At 38.7% G+C, this 26,709-nt stretch overlaps 2 protein-coding genes across 3 annotated transcripts in view; one reads left to right on the forward strand and one right to left on the reverse strand.

Moving 5' to 3' along the window:
• STRADB (STE20 related adaptor beta) overlaps window positions 1–13,810 on the reverse strand; it is a 28,067-nt gene extending 14,257 nt beyond the window's left edge. The window contains exons 1-3 of one of the 2 annotated variants that reach the window (XM_082688935.1): window positions 13,537–13,810; window positions 10,197–10,293; window positions 4,953–5,033 (exon numbers count right to left, since the gene is read on the reverse strand). In XM_082688935.1, coding sequence (XP_082545061.1) covers window positions 4,953–5,033; window positions 10,197–10,208 — 93 coding nt within the window. In that variant the 5' untranslated portion in view covers window positions 10,209–10,293; window positions 13,537–13,810. The remainder of the gene's footprint in view (window positions 1–4,952; window positions 5,034–10,196; window positions 10,294–13,536) is intronic. The other variant, XM_082688936.1, reaches the window with a different exon arrangement.
• Window positions 13,811–13,850: 40 nt separating this feature from the next.
• The window catches only part of TRAK2 (trafficking kinesin protein 2), a 66,253-nt gene continuing 53,394 nt past the window's right edge, over window positions 13,851–26,709 (forward strand). The window contains exon 1 of the mRNA XM_082688922.1: window positions 13,851–14,143. The gene's annotated coding sequence lies outside the window, so the exon portion shown is untranslated. The remainder of the gene's footprint in view (window positions 14,144–26,709) is intronic.

Consider the following 26,709-nt stretch of genomic DNA (forward strand, 5'->3'; position numbering starts at 1 on the left):
TAAACTACTGAGACTACATCCAAATAAAAAGCTTCTGCATGGCAAAGGTAATAATCAACAAAACAAATAAGTGACCTACTGAATGCGAAAATATATTTGAAAAGATGTATCTGTTAAGGAGCTAAGATCCAAAAATATAAAGAACTTATACAACTCAACACCCAAAAAACAAATAATCCAATTTAAAAATGGGCAGAAGAAATGAACAGACATTTCTTCAAAGAAGACTTAAGATCGCCAACAGATACATGAAAAGATGCTCAACGTCACCAATCATCAGGAGCTATAAGTCAAAACCACGAGATATCACTCCTATCAGAATGTCAGAATGGCTAAAATAAAAAACACAAGAAATGACAAATGTTGGCAAGGTTGTGGAGAAAAAGGAACACTCTCACACTCTTGGTAGGAATGCAAATTGTACAGCCACTGTGGAAAATAGTATGGAGGTTCCTCAAAAAATTAACAAAGAATTACCATATGATCCAATAATTCTACTACTGGGTATTTACCCAAGAGTATGAAAACACTAATTTGAGAAGATGTATGCACCCCTATGTTTATTGCAGCATTATATACAATAGCCAAAATATGGAAACAACCCAAGTGTCCATCGATAGATGAATGGATAAAGAAGATGTGATATAGGGGCACGTAGGTGGCTCAGTGGATTAAAGCCTGTGTCTCTGGCTCAGGTCGTGATCCCAGAGTCCTGGGATCAAGCCCCGCATCGGGCTTTCTGCTGGGCGGGGAACCTGCTTCCCTTCCTTTCTCTCTGCCTGCCTCTCTGCCTGCTTGTGATCTCTGTCAAATAAATAAATAAAATCTTAATAAAAAAAAAATCTTAAAAAAAAAAAGATGTGAGATATATATATATATATATATATATATATATATATATATTTTTTGTGATATATATATATTTGTGATATATATCACAAATATATATAATCACAATGTTTATTGTAGTATTATATACAATAGCCAAAATATGGAAGCCACCCAAGTGTTCATCGATAGATGAATGGATAAAGATGTGACATATATATATATATTGTTCAGTCATAAGAAATAATGAAATCCTGCCATTTGCAACATGGATGGATCTAGAGGGAATGATGCTAAGTGAAATAAGTCAGTCAGTCAGTCTTATATTCCACTCATATGTGGAATATAAGAAACAAAGCAAATAAACAAAGAAGAGACAGACAAAAAAACCGAACTTAAATATAAAGAACAAATTAGTGTTTACCAGAGGGGGAGGACTGGGGAGGGGTGAAATAGGTAAAGGGGACAAACAGCATACTTACCATGATGTATACTGAGTAATGTACAGAATTGCTGAATCACTACAGTGTACAAATGAAATATAACATTTTATTTTAAATATACTGGAATTTTAAAAAACTCAGGGCACAGTTCTGTTCCTATCAAACCTTTTAGAAATTCTAAAAATTCAGAAGACCTATTTAATGGAAAATCTGCCAAGATAATCATTAAAACATCAATCAAATACTTAGAAGTTAAACTAACCAAGGAAGTTAAAAAGGTATATAATGAAAACTATAAAACATAGCTAACCGAAATTTAGGAAGACATAAATAAATGGAGGCACATTTCATGTTCACTGATTGGAAGACTTAATATTGTTAAAAGCTCAAGGAACCCACAGTAATTCAAATCATTTTGAAAAAGAACAAAATTGGAGAACTCACTCTTCCTCATTTTGAAACCTATTACAAAGCAATGGTAATCAAAATGGCATGGCACTGAAATAAAGACAGAAATATAGACCAATGGAAGAGAATAAGAGCCCAGAAATAAACTGCCACATATATGGTCAAATGGCATTTGACGAGGGTGTCAAGACCATTCAATAAAGCAAGGACAGTATATTCAGCAAATGGTGCTAGGAATAGTGTATATCCACGTGCAAAGGAATGAAGTTGGACTCTTAACAAACATCATATACAATACTTAAATCAAAATGGATCAAGGGCCTAAATTTAATATCTAAAACAATAAAACTCTTGGAAGAAAAAATGGGACAAAGGCTTTGACATTGGATTTGGAGATGATTTCTTGGATATGACAGCAAAAGTATAAGAAACAAAAGAAAAACAAAGCCCACTTCATGTAAATTTTCACATTTTGTGCATCAAAAAATAACTAACAACAAAGTAAAAAGGTAACACACAGAATGGGAGAAAACATTTATAAGTATCTGGTAAGGTGTTAATATCCAGAAAATATACAGAACTCCTAAAACTCAACAACAAAAAAGGCAAATAGCCCAATTAAGAAAAGGGCAAAGGACTTGAATAGACATTTCTCCACAGAAGAGGTAAAAGTGGCCAGTAAGCACATGAAAAGATGCTCAATGTCACTAGTCATTAGGGAAATGTAAATCAAAATTACAATAGATATCACTTCATACACATTAGGTTGGCTACTATCAAAAAAAAAAACAGAAAATAAAGAGGTGCTGGCTAGGATGTAGAGAAACTGGAATTCTTGTGCAATATTGGTAGAAATACAAAATGGCAAAGCCGATGTAGAAAACAGTATGGCGGTTTACCCCCAAATTAAAATATCATTTCCATATGATGCATTAATTCCACTTCTGGATATATCCGAAGAAATGAAATCAGGTCCTAAAGAGATATTTGCACACCCATGTTCATAGCAGGATTATTCACAATAGCCACAAAGTGAAAGCAACCCAGTGTCCATCAAGAGATGACTAGATAAGCAAAATGTGCTATATACATATAATGGAACTTTTAGCCTTAAATAATAAGGAAATTCTGCAAAACGCTACAACACAAATGGACCTTGAGGACATTAAATGAAATATAACTCAGTCACAAAAAGACAAATACAGTGATTCTACTTATATGAGGCAGAGTAGTTAAAAATCATAGAAAATAGAATGGTGGTTGACAGAGGCTAGTGAGGGAAGGAGAACAGGGAGTTATTGTTTAGTGGATACACAGTTTCAATTTTACATGAATAAAAGAGTTACAGAGATGGATGGTGGTGACAGCTGCACAATACTATGAATGTATTTGATACCACTGAACTGTACACTTAAAAATGGCTAAGATGATGGGGCGCCTATGGCTCAGCAGGTTAAGCCTCTGCCTTCGACTCAGGTCATGGTCTCATGGTCCTGGGATGGAGACCCGCATCGGGCTCTCTGCTCAGTGGGGAGCCTGCTTACCCCTCTCTGCCTGCTTCTCTGCCTACTTATGATATCTCTCTCTCTCTCTCTCTGTCAAATTAAAAAAAAAAAATGGCTAAGATGGTAAGTTTTATGTTATGTGTATTTTAGCATGAGGCCAAACAAAACAAAATAGAAACACACACACACACACACACACACACACACACACAAACAGGCAGCAGCACGTGTGGAAGTTTCCTGAAGTTTAAGACCTCTCTCTTGGCAACAGCAAGGAGACAACAGCAGACATTTTACCTCAATCTGAAGGGTAATACTTGAATGAAAATTAGCACTGGATAATATATTCTATTGCATAAAAGAAAGAAGATTAAAAGACTTCAGAATATTAGTGAGTAAAAAGTAAAATGAGAAAAATGAAGACAAGTGAATATAGGATGAAGATAAACTTATAAGCAGGAATAATTGGGATTACCTTGTTCTGTAGGAAACAAGGAATTTGCAAGGCAGGTTCCGTTTTGTAGTAAGGATTGCAGAATAAAGTAAGGATTAAGAAAGGGAGGACCCCAGAGAAATATTTATTCCCTAGCATGTTTTTTAAAATATTACTTAATATATCATGCATTACCCCGGAGAAATACAGAAGAAAAACACAGGATGCCTATTTTATGGGAATCATGTTATAGTCAGAGAGACACGTATATCAATCATTGTGAGATAATACATACCAATTTCTGGGAATGTCTAAGATTTGTAGGAGAATAATAAACAAAAAGTACAAGAGGAAAGGCTTCAGATATGCAATATTTGAGCCCACTCTTCATGAATGAAGAAAAATTTTGTTGGAGGCAGAAAAAAAGAGTATATTCTAAGATTCAGTAGCAAGAAATGAAACTCAAAAATTAGACTTATTCCACACCACCAGGAGTCCTTATATTATGCGAAGAAGTTTAGGCTTTCCCACAGGCTGCAGGAAACCAATGAGAGTTTTAAAGCTGGAAAGTGACACAAACAGTCCCGTACTGGTAACAGGGCTGAATTCTGATCTGAGTGTGAGAGGAGGTTTATCAAGGAAACCAGAGGCAATGTGTCCTCCTCCAATTGTCCCAGGTAAGAAATGAGATTTGGGTAGCAGCAGTGTTGAGGTGAAGGAGGGTATGCACTCAACCGCATTTCAGAAACAGATACAAAAGACCATGTGAATAATAAAGACCAGGTGAATAATTAGATGTGGGGGGTAGAGGTAAGTGTCAGGATAACTTCAGAGTTTCTAGTTAAGGTGACTTAGTAGATGGGTTTTCATTAGTCAAAGAAAGAAATATAAGGGGTAAGAGAAGTTTGACAGATTAAGGTTTTACTCAAACTACATAGAAATGCCTTTGAAAAGTCTAATTGGAGGCATTCTGTAGATACTTCCAGTGCCCAGGAAAGAGTGTGGGCTTATGGGTAGAAATCAGGATCACCAGTCCTGTTGGATGCCAGAGTCCCCTCATGACCTGAAGGAAAACCCAAGGTAGCTACGGGACAGTCTGACATCTGAGCAACTGAAGCCTAGGAACAGGTGCCGCTTAGGGGCAGCCTGTTTGGGCAGAAGAGGTCTACTGTAGATTTCTGGAGAATAATCAAAGTGGAGGGAGAAACAATAAAAGATACTGTAAGAAAAAGAGATATGGAAGAACCAGCAATTACTTTCTGTACTATGAAACTTTGCTTTCTATACTACAGAAAGCAAAGGAGGAATATTAATTGTACTTAACCATTTTCTTACCAAGTGTTGATGGATACTGGTTTCAGATTGTTTTTCAGGTCTGAGTGATTCAACTTGTGTTCGTGAAGTGCAGAAACAATCCTGGAAATTCAGAAATGCATTTAATAAGTGAAAAATAAATCACAAGATAAGTAGGGGTGATGTGTGAATACAAAGGTCTGGTGACGGGGGTGAGGTACAGAGGGAAAAGGCAGCATGCAGGAACCTGGAATTACCAGGATTCACAGCACGGAGGTAGTATGTCAGGGAGAGAAGAAGAAGAACAAATTTCCTATCTGGTATAATTTACTTGGTATTGTCTATGATCCTTATCCTATCCTCTGAAAGTCATAGTATCAATTCACTTTCACTGCTGGTGTTAATTTGTAACACTTTAATCATCTTTGCGGTTTTGTTTTGAATATTTAGCTAAAGATTACTCTGCTGTACTCATTATAATCAATTTTAATCTTCAGATTCTGTTTCTTAAATGTAGGAACCATGTTTAACCACGTTAAAACTACACAATGAGTGTATCTGGAACCAGTTTTGTTTCTTAAAATGATAAACATCTTACTTCAACTGGAAGCAAATTAAAAGTAGGTAACTTGGGGCACCTGGGTGGTTCAGTCAATTAAGTGTTTGCTCTTGGCTCAGGTCATGATCCTGGGTCCTGGGATCCAGCCTCATGTCTCCTGCTCAGTGGGGAGTCTGCTTCTCCCTCCCCCTCTGCTCTTGCTCTCTCTCTCACTACTTCTCTCTAATAAATAAAATCTAAAAAAAAAAAAAGAGTAGGAGACTTAGTTTCATTATCGAAGTTTACATTTTCCTGCATTTTAACCCATGGTCCTATTATTATCACATATTGCCAATAATGAAATGTAACACCTCCCTGTGATTTATCATGTGGGGTAAAGCTGACCTTATTCTACTTAGGAAGAAAAGGTGTATCTAATGTATAAACAAATTGTATGAAAGAGACTTTTGTAATAAATTTTTTGAAGCATCTCATGAACTATTTATTTGTATATAAACAGTAAAGACACTAATATCAAATGAGTCTTAGATAAGCTTAGATAAGCTCACCCATATCTACCTAATGCCATAGTCACTTAAAAGTAATCACACTTCATTTAAAACAATGCCAGAATTTCTCACTAATCTAATCTGTCCTTTTTCAGCCTAAATCAGCCTACTGATTATTTTAAGATGAATTCCTGCAGTTTGTATACCTTTCCAATCTTATCACAATAATTTGATCTAAATCTCCACTGTCTTATGTAGAACTCGCCCTTGAAGAAGAGAAGCTAACAATGTCATGATAGCTATCGAATCATTTCCTTTGCAAAATTTTTATAGGTTTGTCTAGAGTGAAAAAAACAGACAGTGAAAAGTTTTTGAAGATACTTATTACTGCTGCTCATGGTGGTTGAAAACCACCAGTTAGGTCACTTACATACTATATTGGATATTTACCTATATTTTGTAACATTTACTCTGGATCATTCTATACAATGGTACTGCACAGGAAAGAGTTAACATGGCAGACTTAAAACTGCTATGCTTAGAAAAGGCTTGCCTGCCAAGCTGACCCTTCCTTGGCTGGTAACTGGGAACTAGGATTTGGGGAGGGTTCCCACCCTTCCCTGGTAAGAATAGATCATGTTCCTAAACATCGTAAACAATGTGGTTTCTGCTGAACCTCTGCTTTTTTTCCTGAAAGTCTGAAATTTTGTTACCTGTTAACAGAAGGTACCTACTTGACCAATCCCCAATAATGAAACTGAGAAGGAGTCTCCAATGAGCTTCCTTGGCAGGCAACATTTACATTTACACATGCTGCCATTCCCTGGGAGAATTAAGCACATCCTATGTGACCCCACTGGGAAAGGATTCTTAAAAAGTTTGAGCCCAGTTGCCTCTGAACTTTACTCCATGTACCCTTTTGCCTTACTGATTTTTCTCTGTGTTCTTCGGCAATGATAAATCTTAGTTATGACTACATGACTAAGTTTTGCAACTCCTAGTTTTGCAAATCATCAAACCTGGAGGTGGTCTTGGCGGGACCTCTAATACAGTTATCAAAATATGTTCAAACATAAAAAAGTCTTTCTAAAGAATGCCCATAACTTTTTTTTTGATGTAAGAGAAGTTAATTTAAGACATATTAGGCATATTTTTAGAGACACCAGATGCCAGCGTGGCACAGTCATTGAGCATCTGACTCAGGTTTCAGCTCAGGTTGCGGTCTCAGTGTCTGTGGGACTGAGCCCAGCGAGAGAGCACGCTCAGCTCTCAGTCTGCTTAGGACTCTCTCCCTCTGCCCCTCCTCCCTGTGCATGCACTTTCTCTCTCTCTCAAATAAATAAATAAATCTTAAAAAGAAAAAAAGACATATTGGACATATTTTTAAAAACTTATATTAAACCTAACTTATTCTCAAAATAAGAGAAGTGATCCATGTTTTTTGGTTTATAGAAATAGAGAAAACATTTTATAAGATAATATGATAGATCTCCATTTCATTATCTTTATATAGAACTTTCACAGTTCAAGAAAGTGATCACTAATGTGAAGACAGCTAAAACCAGCCAAGTTATAAGGCAAAATGTTTTTGCTGACCTCTCCTAAAAAATGTTAGTATGTTCATTAGCTGCTCAAGTTATAAAAATCATAAAACACTCATAGCTTATACTTCAAAACATTTCTATATCCACATTGAATCAATTATATGCTGGTGAATAATAGCTTATGAAAAATACACACATTAAGGTCTTCTAGGCAGCACAAATTATTTCAAACCATCCAGAAGATGCCCTAAAATATTTTTAGTGTAATTTTTTAATCCACTATCATAACAGCCAAATAAAAAATTATACCTAAAAAAGAATCTAAAGGAAAATATTTTACGTATGCTGCTCCTTTGTAAACACCATTTCTTAACTCTCCAACAGAGGGTAAAACTTGAATGGGGAGGAATCCTTCATAGGTATAAACATCAACTTTATCTCAGTTGTACAGATATCTCATTTAGGAAAATATTCAAAGAATTCTAAATATTTCATCATTACAGGAAGAGTAAAATTAAAATTATTAATGAACTGAATAAATTTAAATCACCCATTATTAAATTCTATTGTTTTTCACAAAATCCATAATTATAGAATAAAAGAATAAGATATTCTTTTTCCAAAATTCAGAAGCCCTGGGAATCCACACAGCCCTCTAAATCTCAGGATCTTCATCTATCAAATGCCCTTTTACATCTCATCCAATTTACAAACTGATATAAAATTGTTAATCTTAAGTAATCCTTTAGAAGAGGGTCCACAAGTCAGTCTGAGACACTACCTGTTGTAGTGAATAAGGTTTTACTTGAACACTAACTTACTCACTTTTATTTATGTATTGCTTATGCTTTCACACAACAGAAGAGTAATTTATTACAGGGACCATATAGCACACAAATACTATCTGACTTTTACAGAAAATGTTTGTTCATCTCTGCGTTAGAAAATGAGATGGGGGGACACCTGGGTGGCTCAGTTGGTTGAACGACTGCCTTTGGCTCAGGTCATGATCCCGGAGTCCTGGGATCGAGTCCCGCATCGGGCTCCCAGCTCCATGGGGAGTCTGCTTCTCCCTCTGACCTTCTCCTCACTCTCTCTCTCAAATAAATAAATAAAATCTTTAAAAGAAAAAAAAAAAAAAGAAAAGAAAATGAGGTGGGTATTTCATAACAACTATCTAGATAGATAAAGCTCCCCACCATTTTTTTTAAGGTTTTATTTTTTTATATAATGTCTACACCCAACATGGTGCTTGAACTTATAACCTTGGGATCAAGAGTCATATGCTGTACTGACTAAGTCAGCCAGGAGACCCTAAAGCTCCCTTTTTAAGTAGAAAAGCATTACTTTAAAAATAAAGTAAATGCATTCTGTATTTTTCATATACCAAACAAATCATACAATAAATCCAACGAACACATTCTGTATTTCCTCACTTTGTAGTTCTGTCTCTCAGACTTGGCAAATGATGGAGCAAATTGGCAGATACGAGTTTGAATCTGGCAATTCTTTGCCATCTTGGGCCAAACTCAAAATAAGGATTAAACCACCTGCCCTGCCATCACTTACACTTTGAAGGCTGAAAGAGATATAATATCTGAAAGTATTTATAAACTGAAAATCATCATACAAATACACCCATCACTTTTTAGAAGATAAGAATATAAAGTCAGATATTATATTATGGTCTATACAAGACATGACAGAAGACCTGAAACTACTTAATCTAAATAATATTTTCTGTAGGCTGAATATTTTTTTTACCATATGATTCTTGGTTCTCCATCTAGATACCATGGATCTAATATAAACACAAAACAAACTGGAATCTATACATCATATTATACATTGATCCAAATTTTTTTGTCTTATAAGAGGTTTATTTTTATATTATTTTGTTTGCCTTTGGTCTAATGGAAACTTGTGAAAGGGACTTTTGAAAGATTTAAGTATAAGGCATAGCTAACTAGATGGGAGAGGCATATATAAGTACAGTAAATGTATGAAAATGAGTGGGTATGGGACAAAGAAAAAGAATAATGAATGTATCAGAAAAGTAAAGGAGAAGCTCTTTTTTAAAGCAACAAAAACTCGGTGAAAATTTAACTCATTTCTTAAGACCAGAAGCCATTCAGGTCAAAATAACATCTCAGCATAACAATATCCCATCAGAACACACTTTCAATTATGGCTCTGCACTAACATCTAACTACTCTGATGGCACAAAATTAGATCTGTGCTCTTTTTTGTTTTTTACAGATTTATGTACTTATGCTATTTCATTTTATAGATTTTATTTATTTATTTGAGAAAGAGCGCACGAGAGCGAGTGCACAGAGGGAGAATGAGAGGGAGACGTAGACTCCCCACTAACAGAAGAGCCCAATGCAGGGCTCGATCCCAGGACCCTGAGATTGTAACCTGACCTGAAGGGAGACACTTAACTGACTGAGCCACCCAGGAGCCCCTTATTTATTTGAGAGAGACTGAGAGAGAGAGAGAAAGAGAGAGCCTGCGGTGGGGAGAGGGAGCCAGAGAGAGAATCCCAAGCCGACTCCTCACAGAACATGGAACATGACATGGGGCTTGATCTGACGAGCCTGAGATTATGACCTGAACGAAAACCAAGAGTCAGAGACTTAACTGACAGTGCCACCCAAGTGCCCTGAAACTAAATCTATGTTAACACACTTACCAAGAGAGACATTGAATCGTTTTAGTTCACAGAAAGTGTCAAAAATCCATCTACTCCAAAAAAGATTTTTGCTTTATCTTCAAGATGAAGAAATATCCTATTATAAAAAAGAAAAGTAAAATAATTAGATTTAATAAAAGTTCCTGGAAGAACTAGTTATCAACCCTTATGATATTTAGGCAGCTGTTCTTGGACGCAAGGATTAGAGACATTTCTGAAAAGTGTCTATAGAGAGCATTTCTGTTTACCGAACACTATTTGGGAACTGACATCACAACAGAAAAGCAGATTCTGAATTATTTCCAAAGACCAATATACCTGCATCTCTCTTTATCTTTTCTGTACTTTAAAGAAACTTAAGCAAATGTGAAAGCAATACAGAAAATTAGTGTTGGACCCACCTATAAATATACTCCAATAATTTCCAATTATTCTAGTTATAAGTAAATGTTCTATAGCTTCCTAATTGCATTAATTGCCTATTAAATCATTTGGGGTCCATGACTAAAAAATTTGGGAAAGAATCTGGATTAGTAACACACTAGGAATAACATTTTCTTGTTACCATATTTTTTTTTAATTTTTAAGATTTTATTTATTTATTTGAGACAGAGTGAGCGTGCAAGAGTGGGGGAAAGGGCAGAGGGAGAAGGAGAAGCAGACACCCCACCCCATCGCTAGCAGGGAGCCAGACTGGGGCTCAATGCCAGGACACCAGGATCATGACCTGAGCTGAAGGCAGGTGCTTAACCCACTGAGCCACCCAGGTACCCCTCGTTGTCATGTGTTTTTTAAAAAGAGAAATGTTTTCAGTTTTCACATAAAAATAATATTTTAGGCTGAATATTTTTTACCTCATGATTCTTAGTTCTCAATTCTATTCTCCCTAGAATTTGACAAGTATGAGATATAGAGATTATTATACAAATAATTCCTGCCCACTTTCACTAGTAGAGTATTAATCTCAATAGTTTATGAAGACACTGCAACAGATTCATAAGTTTAAAATAGCAACTTCTTCAGATTCAAGGAACTACAAAGGCACCACCAAAACATTCCAGATTTTTCCTAACAGAAAGAGTAGCAATGTTCTAAACTTTCTAGTACTGGGTGTTTTGTTATACCTAACCAATATCATCTCTTCCTTATTAATTGTGGTTTATTATTTCATTTTAATGAAACCCCCAAGTTTAATCAAGGTAAATATCTAAGCAAAATGAAAACGAAAAGGAAGACTTTGTAAGCAGTAGATATTATAGAGCAGTATCCAATTTTACTGCTAAGGAAAGATACGAATTTATTCAGGATATTCACTATAAACCCAAAGTAGAGAACAGGAGGAAGGAAAACCTGAAAGGTTATGATTATTTTGTCTCCTGCCATTCATTATAATCAATTTAAGGCAGTGCAGTGGCATTTGCTGTATTACAAAAGGAGGAAGCAATACCCGCCCTGCCCAACTTCCAGGGTGGTTGAGATCAAATGAGATACTTCATCTGAAAGGGCTCATAACCACCAAACACTGTACCAATATAAGAGCTTGAGTGGATGCTCTGAAAGGTACATTCAGCTGGAAAAGGTAAGGTTCAATCGGAAAGCAAGTTGGCAATGTTTCAATAACCATGAAAATACTCATACCTTTTGATGCAGTAAAATTCTCACCTCCCCTACCCAACTCTAAGGAAATGTCCAAATAAATGAAGAAACCATACACATGTAGAAAGTCTTTACACTGTTAATCTGAAGCAACCGAGTGTTCATTCCACCACGTGTTTAATAATGAATGACTACCATGGTCGGCACTGGGGACACTCACCGGTGATCAGGGTAGACAAGGCCCTAACTAGTTGCAGTTTACACTCCCACAAACAGAACGGTTAGGGAGGTCATGATTAACACAGTTTTCTGGTTTCTTTCTTTTTCCACTTCATATCAGTAAGTTCTTAAATAACAATAAAAAACTTTAAATTCCCTTACATTATCTGTATTTCTGAAAAACTCAGAAGGAACTGACACCATTTATGAGACTTGTTAGTCTAAAGAAGTTGTCCCACTGGGGTGATTTAATCCCACAGGTTTCTGCTTTAGATATACCAGACGATTAAGAGATAATTTTACCAGACATTTTGAGGTCAAGGGAGCAGCTGTACCTTGGGTTGAAGGGACAGATTCACTGTCATAATTTTCTCCTGCTTGCTCTTTCACTAGATACGAAGATACAATCTTTTTAAAGAAATCATACATGGGATCTATATTTTTAAATATATTACATCAGTGTGGTCCCTTGCATTTGTGTCTAACAAGCTAATTAGGGTAAAGCTTTGTAAATAATTTAAATTTACTCCATTATAGAATGGTTCGTCCAAAGGCCTCAACAGCAAAGATTAACAACGTCTGTGAAAATCATAGGGCGCATTTATTTACAGTACAGAATGGTTCGTACAAAGGCTTTAATATCAAAGGTTAACAATGTCTGTGAAAATCATAGGGCGGCATTTATTTTGCCGGATTTTGAATTAATTCAGGCATCCCACAGAGGCCATTGTTACAGGGAATGCAAAAAAACAAAAAACAAACAAACAAAAAAAAACGATTTAACTCTGCTGAGCCTTAAAATTACTGTAATTTTCAAAGGAATCTTGAGAAGCCATAGAGTCTTAAAAATTATAGCGACGCACAACTCCGTAAGATTTTCCAAACTTAGTATCGTGACTCACGCTTTCAAAACACGTTTACTGAGCGCCTACTGTGCGCCGGGCGGACTCTGTGCTGGGCAGACGCTGTGTCACAAAATCCTGACCAAGTTTTGAGGAAAAGGGTTATTTGACACAACAAATCCACGAGGAAAAAACACAACGCTGCGTCTAAATACCGAGAACAAAACAAAGCCGGACCATTTAATTTTGTAAGAGGTTCCTTCCGAGTCCTGCTTTGGGAGATCGCGACAGCGAACTCGCAGAAGGTGGGACACGGAGCCGCGGCCGGGGGTGTCCTCTGTCTGGAAACTGCTCCGGGACCCGGAGCGCTGCCAAAGGTGAGAGGTGGGGGCGGAGAGGACTCGGCGGAGCCCGCGCCCCGCGCACCTGGCAAGCCCCGCCTACCCCGAACGCAGGTGCCTCCGCCACCGGGCGGCCCGGGCTCAGGGGCCGCTCGCCCCGTCGCGCCACGCGGGACTCCAGCCACCGCTCCGCCGGCTCCCCGGGCTTGAGTTCGAGGCTGAGCGTCGAGTTCCAGCTGAGGCTTCCCGAGGCGGGCGCGGACCCAGCCGCGCTCCCTCACGTCCCCGACCCGGCCCTACACCTCCCCCCACCCCCGACCCCAAACGGCCTCCCCTCATTACCCTGGCGGCGACCACGACCAGCACCTCTCCTCAGGCGGCCAACGGTGCGGGGCCTATGGGCCCCGAGAGCCCAGCCCGCCGAGGGGCACCGCGAGCGCACAAGACCCGCTCCCAGCGCGGGCCGCGGGGCGCAGCAAGGCGGCGCGACCCGGACTGGGACTGCGGGCCTGGAACTCTGCCCCAGCCCCAGGCAGTCCGCCGGGACTGGACTCGCCCCAGGCTGGCGGCCCCGCCTCCCGCCCCGGGGCCAGGCGGCTAGAGGGCGGGGCCTTCTAGCTTGAGGGCGGGACCAACGCGCAACCACTCGGAAGGGTGAGGGGGCGGACGGACGCAAAACCACAATTCCCGGCAGGTCGCGCGCTGGCGCCGCGGAGACTGCCGGGAGAGTGGGTCTCGGTTCTTCTCCAATGTGCGGGGCTGCGAGGGAGCCGGCCGTGCTGCAAAACCGAAGTCGCCGAATGATGATGTTGTGAAGTCGCCTGGCCGTCCCTGCCACGCCCGGGCGGTTACTGCCAGCCGCGGCCGCTTCGGCTGCGGCTCTCGGGCTGCCGCCGCTTTAGATCCTATTCCCTGAGGGAGAGCGGGCGGAGGACGTCGGGCCATTCCCGTGAGTAACATTCCCGCGCGTGACTCGAACTTGCCCTTGCCAACTTCTCTTGAAAGCCGTGGAGCCTCCCCGCCCCGAGCTCCTCCCGGTCCTCGGAGGTCACGCGCGGACATCGGAGCCGGAGGCTGGGTATGGCAGGCCCGGGTCTTCGCCGGCTCGGCGCCCCGCGGTGGGGAGCGGTTTGTATCCCAAGTGTGGGTGCGAAGTGATGGGCGCTGGGCTCTGGTCTCCGGGGTCATCTCAGTTGCATCTTTGAGGATTGGCAGTATCTCATTCTTTGCCGGAGAGCATCCACCTGGAACCCCATCCCTGAGCGATGAGCGTCTTTAGTGTCTGGGCATTAAACCTTAAACCTCGGTCACCATCTGTGATGTGAGCGAAAGGAGAGGATATTGCAAAGAGCTCTTTCTATGCTGAGTTGGGCTTTTCTTGCGATTGATTTTGAGCCAGATACAGAAACGGTTAACTTTAGTTTCAAGCGTAAATAATAGATGTTGGCAGATGTCCTTGTTAGTATCAGCGTAAAGATAATCTCCTAAACACTTACAAGTGTTCTGGGTCATAATAATAATGGTGAACTCAGTTCATTGCCCACGAATCTTAGATTTAAAACCTGAAATTTCTGAGCCAGGAAAAAAAAAAAAAAAAGGAAAAGAAAGAAAAAAGAAGAAAACCCCAAAGCAGTAACTTTTCACTGGAAATTCATCAAGCTAGAATAGACCGTGGAAATAAAATGACATGTACTCTTCCAGTTTTTTTAAAAGGAAAATTTGTTCTGACCTTCAAATCTTTGCTGTAGAATTGGAAGTCCGAGTTACAGTGATCTCCAAATAGCATGGTAATAGCGTTGACATGACACTTCAGAACAAACTGTGAAGGACATTTGGTGGTGGGAAAGGGCAGGGATGAAGACACTTTATCATCTCAGCAGTTTTTCCAGCTTTCTATTTTTAAAATTAATGTTCAACAAGTCTCAGACATTCAGCAATCACATGTATGAATGATAGTGTCTTGTTATTTTACAGATTTGTATTCATATGTTGAAGAAGTCATAAGAAAGAACAAACATTTGAGTACATTTGACCCTGGAACAACAGGGGGGTCGGGGCACATACAGTTGAAAATGCAAGCTAGAAAAAAGAAAATGATAAGAAAATTATAAGGAAAACAAAATAACATTTATTGTACTGTATCAAAAAAAAATCTGTGTATAAGTGGACCCTTACAGTTCAAACCCATGTTCAAGACAGCTGTACTGTTAATCAGCCAGACACACTGGTCATGAGCTCTATATATGTTCACTCGATTAATCACCATAATAACCCTGTTGTGCTAATCTGATGCTCAGAGGTTTTGCTGAAGTTATCAGGGGAGATTCAAACCTAGATCTGTCTTGGGTCAAAGTTACAGGTCAGGTAAGTTGTACCTATGTAAGAAATTACTTACCTTAAAGTTTGGATGATTGAAAACTATTTTCCAGCATTATTTCCTAATAACTGGTTCCTTATACACCTTGACTATCTGGAGGTTCTGAACCCTTGCTTTAGTACTTTTGAACAAAGTGTTCTCTCTGCTTGCCATTCCTTTACCCAACAGAGCTGCTCATTATGACCCCAAAAGGCCATTCCAGATCCACCTCAGTTTACTTAAGGTCCTTTCTAGTTCAAAGGTTTAGTGATTCTGCAATTGAAAATATGAGCCAAAGATATGATTCTCCACTGGAAACTGGAAATCATGGTTAACATCAGTAGTCACGAAGAGTAGAAAAACTAGTTCCTTAAATATTTTACATCAGTACTCAAAATATGTTAAACACCAATATAAGGAATGAGACAGATAGTAGTATATAATTTCATGATTATTTTGAGCTCTTTATATTATTTGTAACAGTTTTTGAACCTCTTAGTTACAATCTTACTTAGTTGCTAAGAAATTTGAGGCATTAAGGTAATGCATTTAAAATGACTTAGTAAATGAAGGGACTAAATTATTCATGGCTTCCAGTCATATTTGCTCAGACCTGCAGTGTTCATGTAGTAATAGCAAACATTTACGTAATACTTACTACATTTAGATACTTACCTGTCTTAACATTTTACCTATATTACCCTCACAATAGCACTATGACATATTTTTGTAGATAGGCAGCTAAAGCGGAGGGTGAATTTACATGTCCAGGGTAATTCATGTACAAAGTGGTGGAACTGGGGTCAAACCCAGGCGCACTCAGAATTTTTAACATTTACTGAGCATCTGCTGTGAACCAGCCCCACTTCTAAATGTTTTTATTATAATTAGATCATTTATCAGTACAACTGCCTTAAATAGAATATAAGTTCAGGGGCGCCTGGGTGGCTCAGTGGGTTAAGCCTCTGCCTTTGGCTCAGGTCATGGTCTCAGGGTCCTGGGATCGAGTCCCGCATCGGGCTCTCTGCTCAGCAGGGGGCCTGCATCCCTCTCTCTCTGCCTCTCTGCCTACTTGTGATCTCTCTCTCTCTCTCTCTCTGTCAAATGAATAAATAAAATCTTTATAAAAAAAAAAAAAAGAATATAAGTTCAGCATTTAGTGACTGCCCAAAGCTACAAGTGAATGGTTGAACCAAGGTTTGAACCTACTCTTGCCTTTCTTCAAAGCCCTTCTTCTTTCTCCTACTTTCCCTTAATAACCAGATCTTTATTAAATATCTTTGATGGGCCAGACACTGTGCTAAGTGCTAGGGATTTAGCCCCTGCTCTTAAGAAATACAGTCTGAAGAGGGAGAGACAGTTATTAATAGTGTATTAATAGGATAGCAGTATCCAGAATGCAGCCTACAGAGGTAGAAACAGAGAAAGGGCAGTGAACTCTGTCTATAGGGTGGAAAGGCTTAGTCCAGTCTTAGAAAAACAAATGGGAATTAGCCTGGGCAAAGAAAAAGAGAAGGGGCTGTTTGGGATAGAATTGTGCCCACCAAAATTTTATGTTAAGGTCCTAACCCCTCTAACTTCAGAGTATGACTATATTTGGAGACAGGGCCTTTGAGGAGGTGATTGACTTAAATGGGGCATTTAGGGTAGGTCATAATTCATTCTGACTTGTATCTTTATAAAAACAACTGTAGAAACAAAAAGACACCAAGGATGTGTGCACAGAGGAAAAAATGATGTGAGAGCACATTGAGAAGGTGGGCATCTACAAACCTCAGGAGAAACCAAGCCTGCCAACACTTTGATATTCAACTTCTAGCCTCCACAACTGTGAGGAAATACATTTCTTTCACTTAAGCTACTCGGTCTGTGGTATTTTGTTATGGCAGTCCTTGCAAAGTAATTCAGGGATGTTCTAGCGAAAACGAATGACATACAAAAAGCCTTTGAGGTGTGCCAGGTGATTAGGTTTCACTGTAAGAAGTGTTGAGAGATAAAGCTGGAGATTCGGCTGGGCTCTGTTAGGACAGTTTTGTATGAAACACTAAGGAGCTGAACTTTACCTTAAGGGGATGGAATGGAGAGGGTTTCTAGCAGAGGAAAAATATTGAATATTCATTTTAGAAAGAGTACTCTGACCTTTGTGTAGGACGGATTAAAAGGAGTAAGACTGGAAGCAAGAAGATCAATTAGGTGGAAGCTGAACTAAATATGTTCTCAGAATATTGAAATGTCAAACTAAGACAGAACTATTGTTAACATAAGGGAGATTTTAAAGGGCACAGCTAACCCTGAGGGTAAACATGGAGAATTTAGGAGGAATTTCTGTGTACCTCTTAGTTCCTAGAAATTGGCTTTACTTTTGACATTTTGCTTTCCGTAAGTAAAGATTCAACTGTCATAGAATAATCAGTATTTTCCCATTAACAGACACTTTCATGGTGCTTACAGTGTTCTAAGCCAAATCCTTTGACAACCTTATGAAATATCTGCTATTTCCATTTTATACATAAAGATACTGAAGCGCAGAGAGGTTAAGTAACTCACCTGTGGTCGCACAGCTAATGACACTGTTACATTCAATCTTAAGCAGTCTGTCCTCAGAGTCTGTGCTCGTAGCCATTATATCACATGTTGCCATATATTATTTATCAAGATCTTCAACTACCTATGAGAGGAGGAGGGAGTGATACAAAAATAAATTGGGTATGTATGCTGTAGGGAGTATGTAATTTATCAGAGGAGATGAGGAATAGTTACATCGTTAAAAAATGTTTTAGAAAAAAGTGGAGAATATTGGGAACTAATCTTACTTCTGGGGCTTCTGGAAAATCTGGCATTGGGAAAAAGTAGCATTTGAACTAGGGTGTAAAGAATGGCTATACTGACTGAGGTAGCCAGGTGCCCCTCAGGTGTTAGAAACTTGTTTATTGTGGGGTTAAGTTCAGACTTTTTAACCGGAACTTGTCATATTCAAAGCTCCAAGTACTTTCCCAGTAATCATTCCCACTTAAATTGGTCTGTACATTGTTGCCAAACTGGCTCTGTCACCTCTTTGCTTGGGGGTTTCTTTTTCTTCCTTTGTCCTTGACCTACTGGTTATTCCCCTTCTCACTCTCCCAATCATTCCATCCTTGAGGAACGCACTTAAATCTTAACTGCTGTGTGAAACCAGACCATGTCAGCTAGAAAAGAACTTTCCCTCCGCCTGACTGTATAATTTAATACTCATGAAATATTTATTATCTAGTGGTGTTATCTTCTTCTCTTAGATATCCTAGACCATCAGATCTTAGATTTAATCTAGATCATGGAACTCGTTAGAGCTCTCCCTAATAGATCTTAGATTTCTTCGGTCTTTAACTTCCCTTAAGGCAGATTGTATACTGTTGTATGCTGTTGTATACTACTTTTAAATCTCTTTTCAGTTTATTGGACAGTTTTCAATAAATGCCTCTTGAATTAAACTGAAAGGGCCACCTTTGTGGCTCAGTCATTAAGCGGCACCCCTTTCAGTTTAATTCAAGGGGCATTTATTGAAAACTGTCCAGTGAGTAGCTGATTGACCAGTTATTAGCTCAGGTAATTTTATTGAAATTTCTTAGGTAACAGGCTTCTTAATATGTGATGTTCTAGCTATACTACTGACTCACATAACCTTGGGGATATCCTGTTTACACTGCATTATGATTTATTTGTGCTAGAAAATGAACGTACTCGAAGTATATAGGTATAACTAATCCATTTGTTAAGATCATTGAGGTCTTGGAAGCTTATCCATATATATCTGTCAGTGTTTGCCAAACTTCAAATTTTTTCTCTTTAGAAAGCTTTCTGGCAATAAGGAATAGCTCAAATAAAATTGGCTCTAATTTAAGAGTGTTACACTATTTGTGTAACAGTAGTGTTGATATATGTGTTAATGGTGAAAGAATTCACCCACCAATTCAGTTAATACTTCATTTAACAATAAATATGTGTTGAGTTGCTTAAACTCCTGCCATTATATTCTCATTCTGATCAGCAAGAAAGAAAAAAGGGAGAAGGTAGCACTTCCCCTTTGTTCCTGGAAGTAAGTTGTAATATATGTTGTGAAAGAAACAACTTAGATGCTGAGTTAGAAAATAAAGATGGCAGGGGAGGCTACTTTAGATCAGGTGGACTGGTAACTTCTCCCTGAGGATAATTTTTCAGCTGAGATTGGAATGGGGGAGAAATAGTTACCATATAAAGAACAAGAGAGAAGACTATTCCAGATACAGTGAACAGTTACAAAGATCCAGAGAGTGTGATGAGGAAGTTAAAAAGCCTGACACAAGACTGTGACTCTATGGCTGAGTCTGAGCAAAGAGAGGGGCAAGATGGAGAAAGAGAAATAGTCAGGGGCTAGACTACAGCAGATGTTTGGATTTTATCCTAGGTTTTTCATTTGTGGATTTTATTCTAGGTTTGTTTGTTTGTTTGTTTTTAAGGAGTTTGTTTTTATGTTTAGTTTTTTTAAAACATTTTCTTATCTTACAGAGAAGAGAGAAACCTAGAAATTGAGCACAGAGGCCTGTTAAGAGGTTGGTTCGTAGACTAAGAGACAATGTTGGGTAGAATTAGGATGATAGAAGAGGGGCTGAGGAGAAGTGGGTAAATCTGAGGTATTAGACTGTGCAATATTTACTAATAAGGATCAAGGGAAGGGAGCTGGGTGATCCAACGAAGGGATTTGAGAAAGTGCATTCACTGTTAAGATGTAGGTTTCAGGAGAGCCATTAGGGAAGTAGGAAGTAGGAAGTAGTCAACAGTATTGAACCAGAGATACTTAAGAGAACAACTAAGAAAGTACCACTGGGTTGGTTAGCAGGGCCTATTATTGACTGAAGAGAAGGTGTTTTTAGGAGAAACTAGGTTGTAGTAGGGTTGTGGTATGAATAAAAGAGGAGGAAAAGGGAGAGTAAATACTCTGAAGATGCTTGACTGAGGACAGAGGGCAGTAGCTAGCGGGGAACCTGGAGTTTCAAGGAAGTGAGATTTTTAAATTTTAATTTTATCCGTTTTTAATAAACTAGAAGATTTTGAGCATTGTAATAGGCCAAGGAAGAGGGTATGGCTAGTGGATAGGGATAACTGGTAGAGCAAAATTTAGAGAAGTAAGTAAGTCAGGAATAGAGACTTTTTTTTTTTTTTTTAAGATTTTATTTATTTATCTGACACAGAGAGAGAGATCACAAGTAGGCAGAGAGGCAGGCAGAGAGAGAGGGGGGGAAACAGGCTCCCCACCGAGCAGAGAGCCCGATGTGGGCCTCGATCCCAGGACTCTGGTATCATGACCTGAGCTGAAGACAGAGGTTTAATCCACTGAGCCACCCAGGCGCCCTGGGAATAGAGACTTTTGAGTAACATATTTCATTATTTTTTCACTGGATGGACATACACATGTAGACAAATTGAAAAATGATGAAAAATAAGCTGATCTTCCTCTTCTGTCTTCCAGCCACCTAGTTCTTCTAAGAGGATTGCTAAATTACACTCCCATTGAGTGTGCACATACGTGATTGAGGTTAATCTTATACTTAATTTTAATTCTCAGAGTTTGGAGAGAAAGCTAGCTCTAGACTATGTGGATTTATTGGTGGGAGGAATAAAAGTGAGAGAGACAGAGAACAGATGGGAGTTCAGAGATGAGTATGAAAGACATGGTATGGCATTGTCTCAGAAAAGGACTAAATTTAAGAGGCTAATGGAGGGCATGCCTATGGTGTGAGGCCCACCGGAGATGACCCATTTCCCATGGTTTTGTGACCTTTCCAGGAGAACTTAACTACTTCTTTATATTTAAAATGTGTGTCAACTTAGAAAATGAACTTTTCAAAAATTCATCACTTAAGTAAATACGTGTTAGAGGTCCAAGTGCCAAAGCTCTGCTTTCTATTCTTACTACTTTCAGTCATAGGCATGTTGTGTGTGGTACTTTGAGGTTATTCAGGCCAGTGGTATAAATCAAAACAAAGGGAAACTTGTTAGTTAAGAAAGAGCCTTCTCTGTCTGAAGGAAGAAAGGAAGAGGAGGAGACTAGAAATCAACTAAGATGTCTCTGAGATGGTACTGTTGTTCCTGAAGCACATAACAACTTAACAAAATTTTTTCAAGCATTTTTATCTCTTTAGCTAGTATGAAGCTAAACCACTGTCTTTTCCTTTGTTTTATTTTTAGTTGGCAGTTCAGAAGACTACAGAGGAGACTTAACAGTTGTGCGTTTTTTAAGAAGATATTTGATCATTTTCATTTGATGTGGGGCTTATTTTATTTTTTATGAGTTTATTTTGTCACTATATTTTTTTCCAAGTTTTTATTTAAATTCAAGTTAACATATAGTGTAGTATTGATTTCAGGAGTAGAATTTGGTGATTCATCACTTACATAGAACACCCAGTGCTCATCCCAAGTGCCCTCCTTTAGTGCCCGACCCCCATTTAGCCCATCCCCCACCTCCCATCCAACAACCCTCACTTTGTTCTCTATAGTTGAGAGTCTCTTATAGTTTGCTCCTCTCTCTCTTTTTATCTTTTATTTTTCCTTCCCTTTCCCTATGTTCATCTATTATGTTTCTTAGATTAACGTGGGCCTTATTTTAAATGTACCCATAAACAGCTGCAAATGCTGCTAGTAGAAAATGTGGTAAAACTAAGCAAAAGGCAAAGATTGCAATTTAGCCTTCCTATGACACTGACTAGTTCCTTTTAGTTTCTACAAGAAAAGTGGGTACTGTGTTATTGCTTTAGAAATAATAAAGCACCCTTTTAACAGAAAACTCGTAGCATTTTTCATAAATAAAATAATTGTTTTCTTTCAAATGTTCAATCTTTGCTTAATTTTCCAAGGCAATTCATTTAATTGATGTTGGACTGAAATATATTAGTAACCAGTTTTGTTCATTAAATTACTTCTGTAATTCAGTGTATTGACATTTTTCACATTTATGCTTATATTAGGCATGTATTGCAAGCCTACTGCACATCTGTTGCTTTTAGCTTTGGGGCATACAAAAATAAAATACCTTCATTCAGAGAGCTTACAGTGTTGTAACAAGAAAGTGAGCACATAGTCTTCTGATAACACCCAAGATGAGGAGTCAGTATGTACTGATTAAGGAATAAAATCATAATGAAAAATTTTAAGATTTCACTAAGCCATTTTTTCCCATGTTTGTAATCCACTATGTATTTCTCTGTAGCAATTAACATTAAAATTCTCACCAAGAGAGAAAAACCTATACTTTTCTTTGGAGACAGTAAAGAAGGGACAGAGTGTATTCTCATAGCCAGCCTACGGAAAAGAAAAAAGAACACCAGGTGAGAAAAGCACTTGACAAGATTGCTAAAGGAAGAGAAGCAAGCCAGCTAAATCCCATGTGCTGGAGGCATGAAAGAAAGAGGTACTAGAGGAACCAGCCAAGGGCAGAAAAACAGGTCCTAGGGTTCAGTCTCATGCCGACACCTTCTGGGTTCTCTGATAACCTGGTTATCTGGTTTCTCAGCCAACAGCAGGGCAGGAAGCAGAGAAGCACAGTGCATTAGCCAAGTGTCATCGCTGATAGCCTCCTGGTAAGGGGGAGAACAAAATGAGAAGTAGACTTAAAATCTCCCCCAAAGTAGCATTTCACACCATTTATTGTAGGAAAAAAGTACTGTGTAAGAACTTATAATCCTGGAGGTTACAGCTGTAGTCACTATGTTACAATGCAGTGATTGCTAGTCATAGTAATGACCCTGAGTCATCAGATTCTTTTCAGTCTGTTCTATCTAGGGGCTTTTTTCCCCCTCCCATAGCAGTTGGACTTTTCTCCTTCAACGTCTTAACTTGAGGGGGAAAATATCTTACTACCAATGTTTTTAAAATAAGAAAGCATGGGGGGGGGTTGCTATTAAATATTTTGTGGGTTTTGCCAATGTGTCAAACCCATCTCTAGGGAATGTTTGCAGCTTCTTTGTAACTGGTGGGCTTCATTGCCATAGCTCTGCCCATAACGAACATCTTCTATTGAAATGCATAAGAAGCCTATATAGCTTTTTATAAATTGGGCTAAGAAAGCCATCAATTTTCAAATGCTCTGACAGTCTTAGGTTTCTAATGTAGTTTCATTTTTCTCCCTACTACAGACTGCAAGGATGTAACTTGACGAGAGATTGATTCATTCATTTGCTAAATATTGAAGGGCTGGCATTTGTAAGATACTAAGGTACACGTGGACTTAATTTATTGGGATAAGGATATATTTTGGTCTATATTCTACTAATTTTAGCAGCTCAGAATACATAACAGAATTATTCCCAATTTACGGTAATACGTCTGCATTATTTTCTTGATACTGTAGAGCAGCCCTTTTAAAGCCTGGGTGGCTAAGGTTGTGATCCCAGGATCCTGGGATCAATTCCACATCTGGCTCCCTGCTCATCAGGGAGTCTGCTTCTCCCTCTCCCTTTGCCCCTCCTCACTGCTCGTGGGCATGTATACTTGTGTGCTCTCTCTCTCTCTTTCAAATAAATACATAAAATCTTTTTTAAAAAAGACAAAATCAAACTCAGATGTGGAGTTCTTATGGCATATGATATACATAAAAACACATATTATTTTGCTTCATTGTTAATACAGCCAACTTTGGGATCAGATGACTTTTTTCTAAAAGCAAGTTATAAACCATCTAAGAAAAAATTGGTGATTAAAAAAAATTTGGAGACCTGTCGTTTTTCTTTATTCATTAATCAGGATGTGTTTTTACAAAGCGATGTGGAGAGAGAGAATTTCTCAAACTACCCACATTCACTGTCCTTCACATTTCTAGTCTCTTACCAGCAGAGCTCAGAGGTTGGAGGTCCCAGCTTTGGAAAAACATAGTCATGGGTTTGATTCTGGGGCCTTCCTACCTTGGGCCAGTTAATTAACCACTAAGCTTCAGTTTTCTTATCTCTTAAATAATGACAATAATAATACATTGTGGGGTTGTTATAAGGATTAAAAAGGATCATATGCGCAAAGCATTTATTCCAATGCCTAGCACATAGTAAGTGCTCTGTCATCGTTAGCTATTATTGTTAGAAAAGACTGAATTTGGAACAGAATGGAGAATATATTTCTTTATCATATATTTTTCATTTGAAAAACAGAAGGTTCTTGTGTCTTTATTATCAATTGTTCAGCATTATAAACTGATCTTAGAAAACTATAGTGCTAGTTTTCTTGGTATATTTACAGTAAAATCATGAATTTAACAAAGAAGTTTGGGTTGTTTTCATTGTCAAAAGATATTGTCTGCTCAGGGCAAGTGTCACAGGACAGTGAGGCCTCCTATTCCATTGTTCACATCTAGAAGCTGAAGTTTTCTCGTGTACTCTATGAGTTGATAAGTCTGGAGGAAAATACACACTAAACAAACTCACTAAAGAAGAATCAATATCCAGGATGCCTGCCCTTAATATATCATAGAACAATCAAGTGAGCTGCATGTTTTGGTTTCCATAGTTACTATATTCTTTTCCCCTATAGGAAAATCTTGGGGAGAAACCAAGTTAATGAAAGGGGTGTGTGTGTGTGTGTGTGTTTGTGTGTGTGTAAGTGCGCACACACATTTAGACACGGAGGGCATCTGAAGCATGAGGAACAGTATCCTAAGTGAATGGGGAGGGGAGGGCTGAGTAGCAGTAGGCATTCCTGGAGACTCCCTGGCTCAGAGTAGAATAGAAAAGGTCTGAGGCTGAAAAGGTCTTTGGCTCAGGCAGCCAAAGAGAAGGGCTTGAACTAAGGCCATAGCAACAGGCTTGGAGTATACTTTGACAGGAATACGTGGAAAGCAAGTACTGAGAAGAAAGTTGTCTCTTGGAATTTTGGCTCTGCTGATCAGGTGACTGATAATAAACAATTAGTAAAGGAGGAAAAAACATTTCATGGGAGAAGGATATAATTTCAGTTTGGAAAGTGATGAATTTGTGGGGTTGATTGCAGGCTGATTTTGAGTTTCCATTTTAAAGTCATATGCCAATTCCGGCTCAAGGTAAAGACTGGGGAAGTAATTATAATATAATTGGAAGTTAAGGCCTTTGAAGTAGATGAGATTCCTTAAGAGAGAAAGGAGAAGGCCCATGATAAAATGCTGAGGAACTGGGACTACGAGCTATTAATAAGGCAGGTGGAGAAAGAGGGTTCCTAAATGTTCTCAGCTGCCTATTACTGTGCCCATCAAGTTCAGATTCTTCATTGTCTCCTGAGTGGCAGATAGTAGCCAGAGCTCAAAAAATAGATCTGTTCTTGCTTTGTTCCTGAATTTCACTGAAAAGCCAGAATCTCCATTACATGTCAGTTCTCCCCTTTATCTTGAAGTCCTGGAGTTAATTGTGACAACTGATTTGAAAAACAATGACTAATATTTAAACCTCAATGTAACTTGAACGTCTTTTTGCTTTGTAGAGTTATAGTACTGAAATGGTTATATGTATAGAAATGAAGAATTTTAGAAATCATTCTAGAGGACACCTAGATGGCTCAGTATGTTAAGTATCTGCTTTTGGCTCAGGTCATAATCTCAGGGTCCTGGGATCGAGTCCCATATCAGGTTCTCTGCTCAGTTTCTCTCTCTCACTCTTCCTCTGTGCGTACTCTCTTTCTACAAGAAATAAATACAATCTTTTTTTAAAAAAAGAAATCATTCTAGAAATATATATGTTTATAAATATGTTAATAATATTCTGTCTTAGGGCTCCTGGGTGGCTCAGTGGGTGAAAGCCTCTGTCTTTGGTTCAGGTCCTGATCCAGGGTCCTGGGATAGAGCCCCACATCGGGCTCTCTGCTCCACGAGAGCCTGCTTCCTCCTCTCTCTCTCTGCCTGCCTCTCTGCCTACTTGTGATCTCTGCCACTCAAATAAATAAATAAAATCTTTAAAAATAAAAATAATAATATTCTGTCCTGAGCACTCACCCCCATTTTATGTTATACCCTGTTCCTGGTCGTATAAGATTGCATGTCCTGGTGCCACTGATTACTTTGTTGATCTACTAGTAGTAGCTGTACTACTTTACAGTTTTCTTTTGGCATCTTTTAGAAACTTCTACTTTGAAAGGCTTTTAAGTATTACAAGTTTAAAATAACTGAAGGATTTAGGATCATCTTAAACCACCAA

Source organism: Mustela nivalis (assembly GCF_964662115.1).
Source record: "Mustela nivalis genome assembly, chromosome: 11".
Taxonomy (NCBI): Eukaryota; Metazoa; Chordata; class Mammalia; order Carnivora; family Mustelidae; genus Mustela; species Mustela nivalis.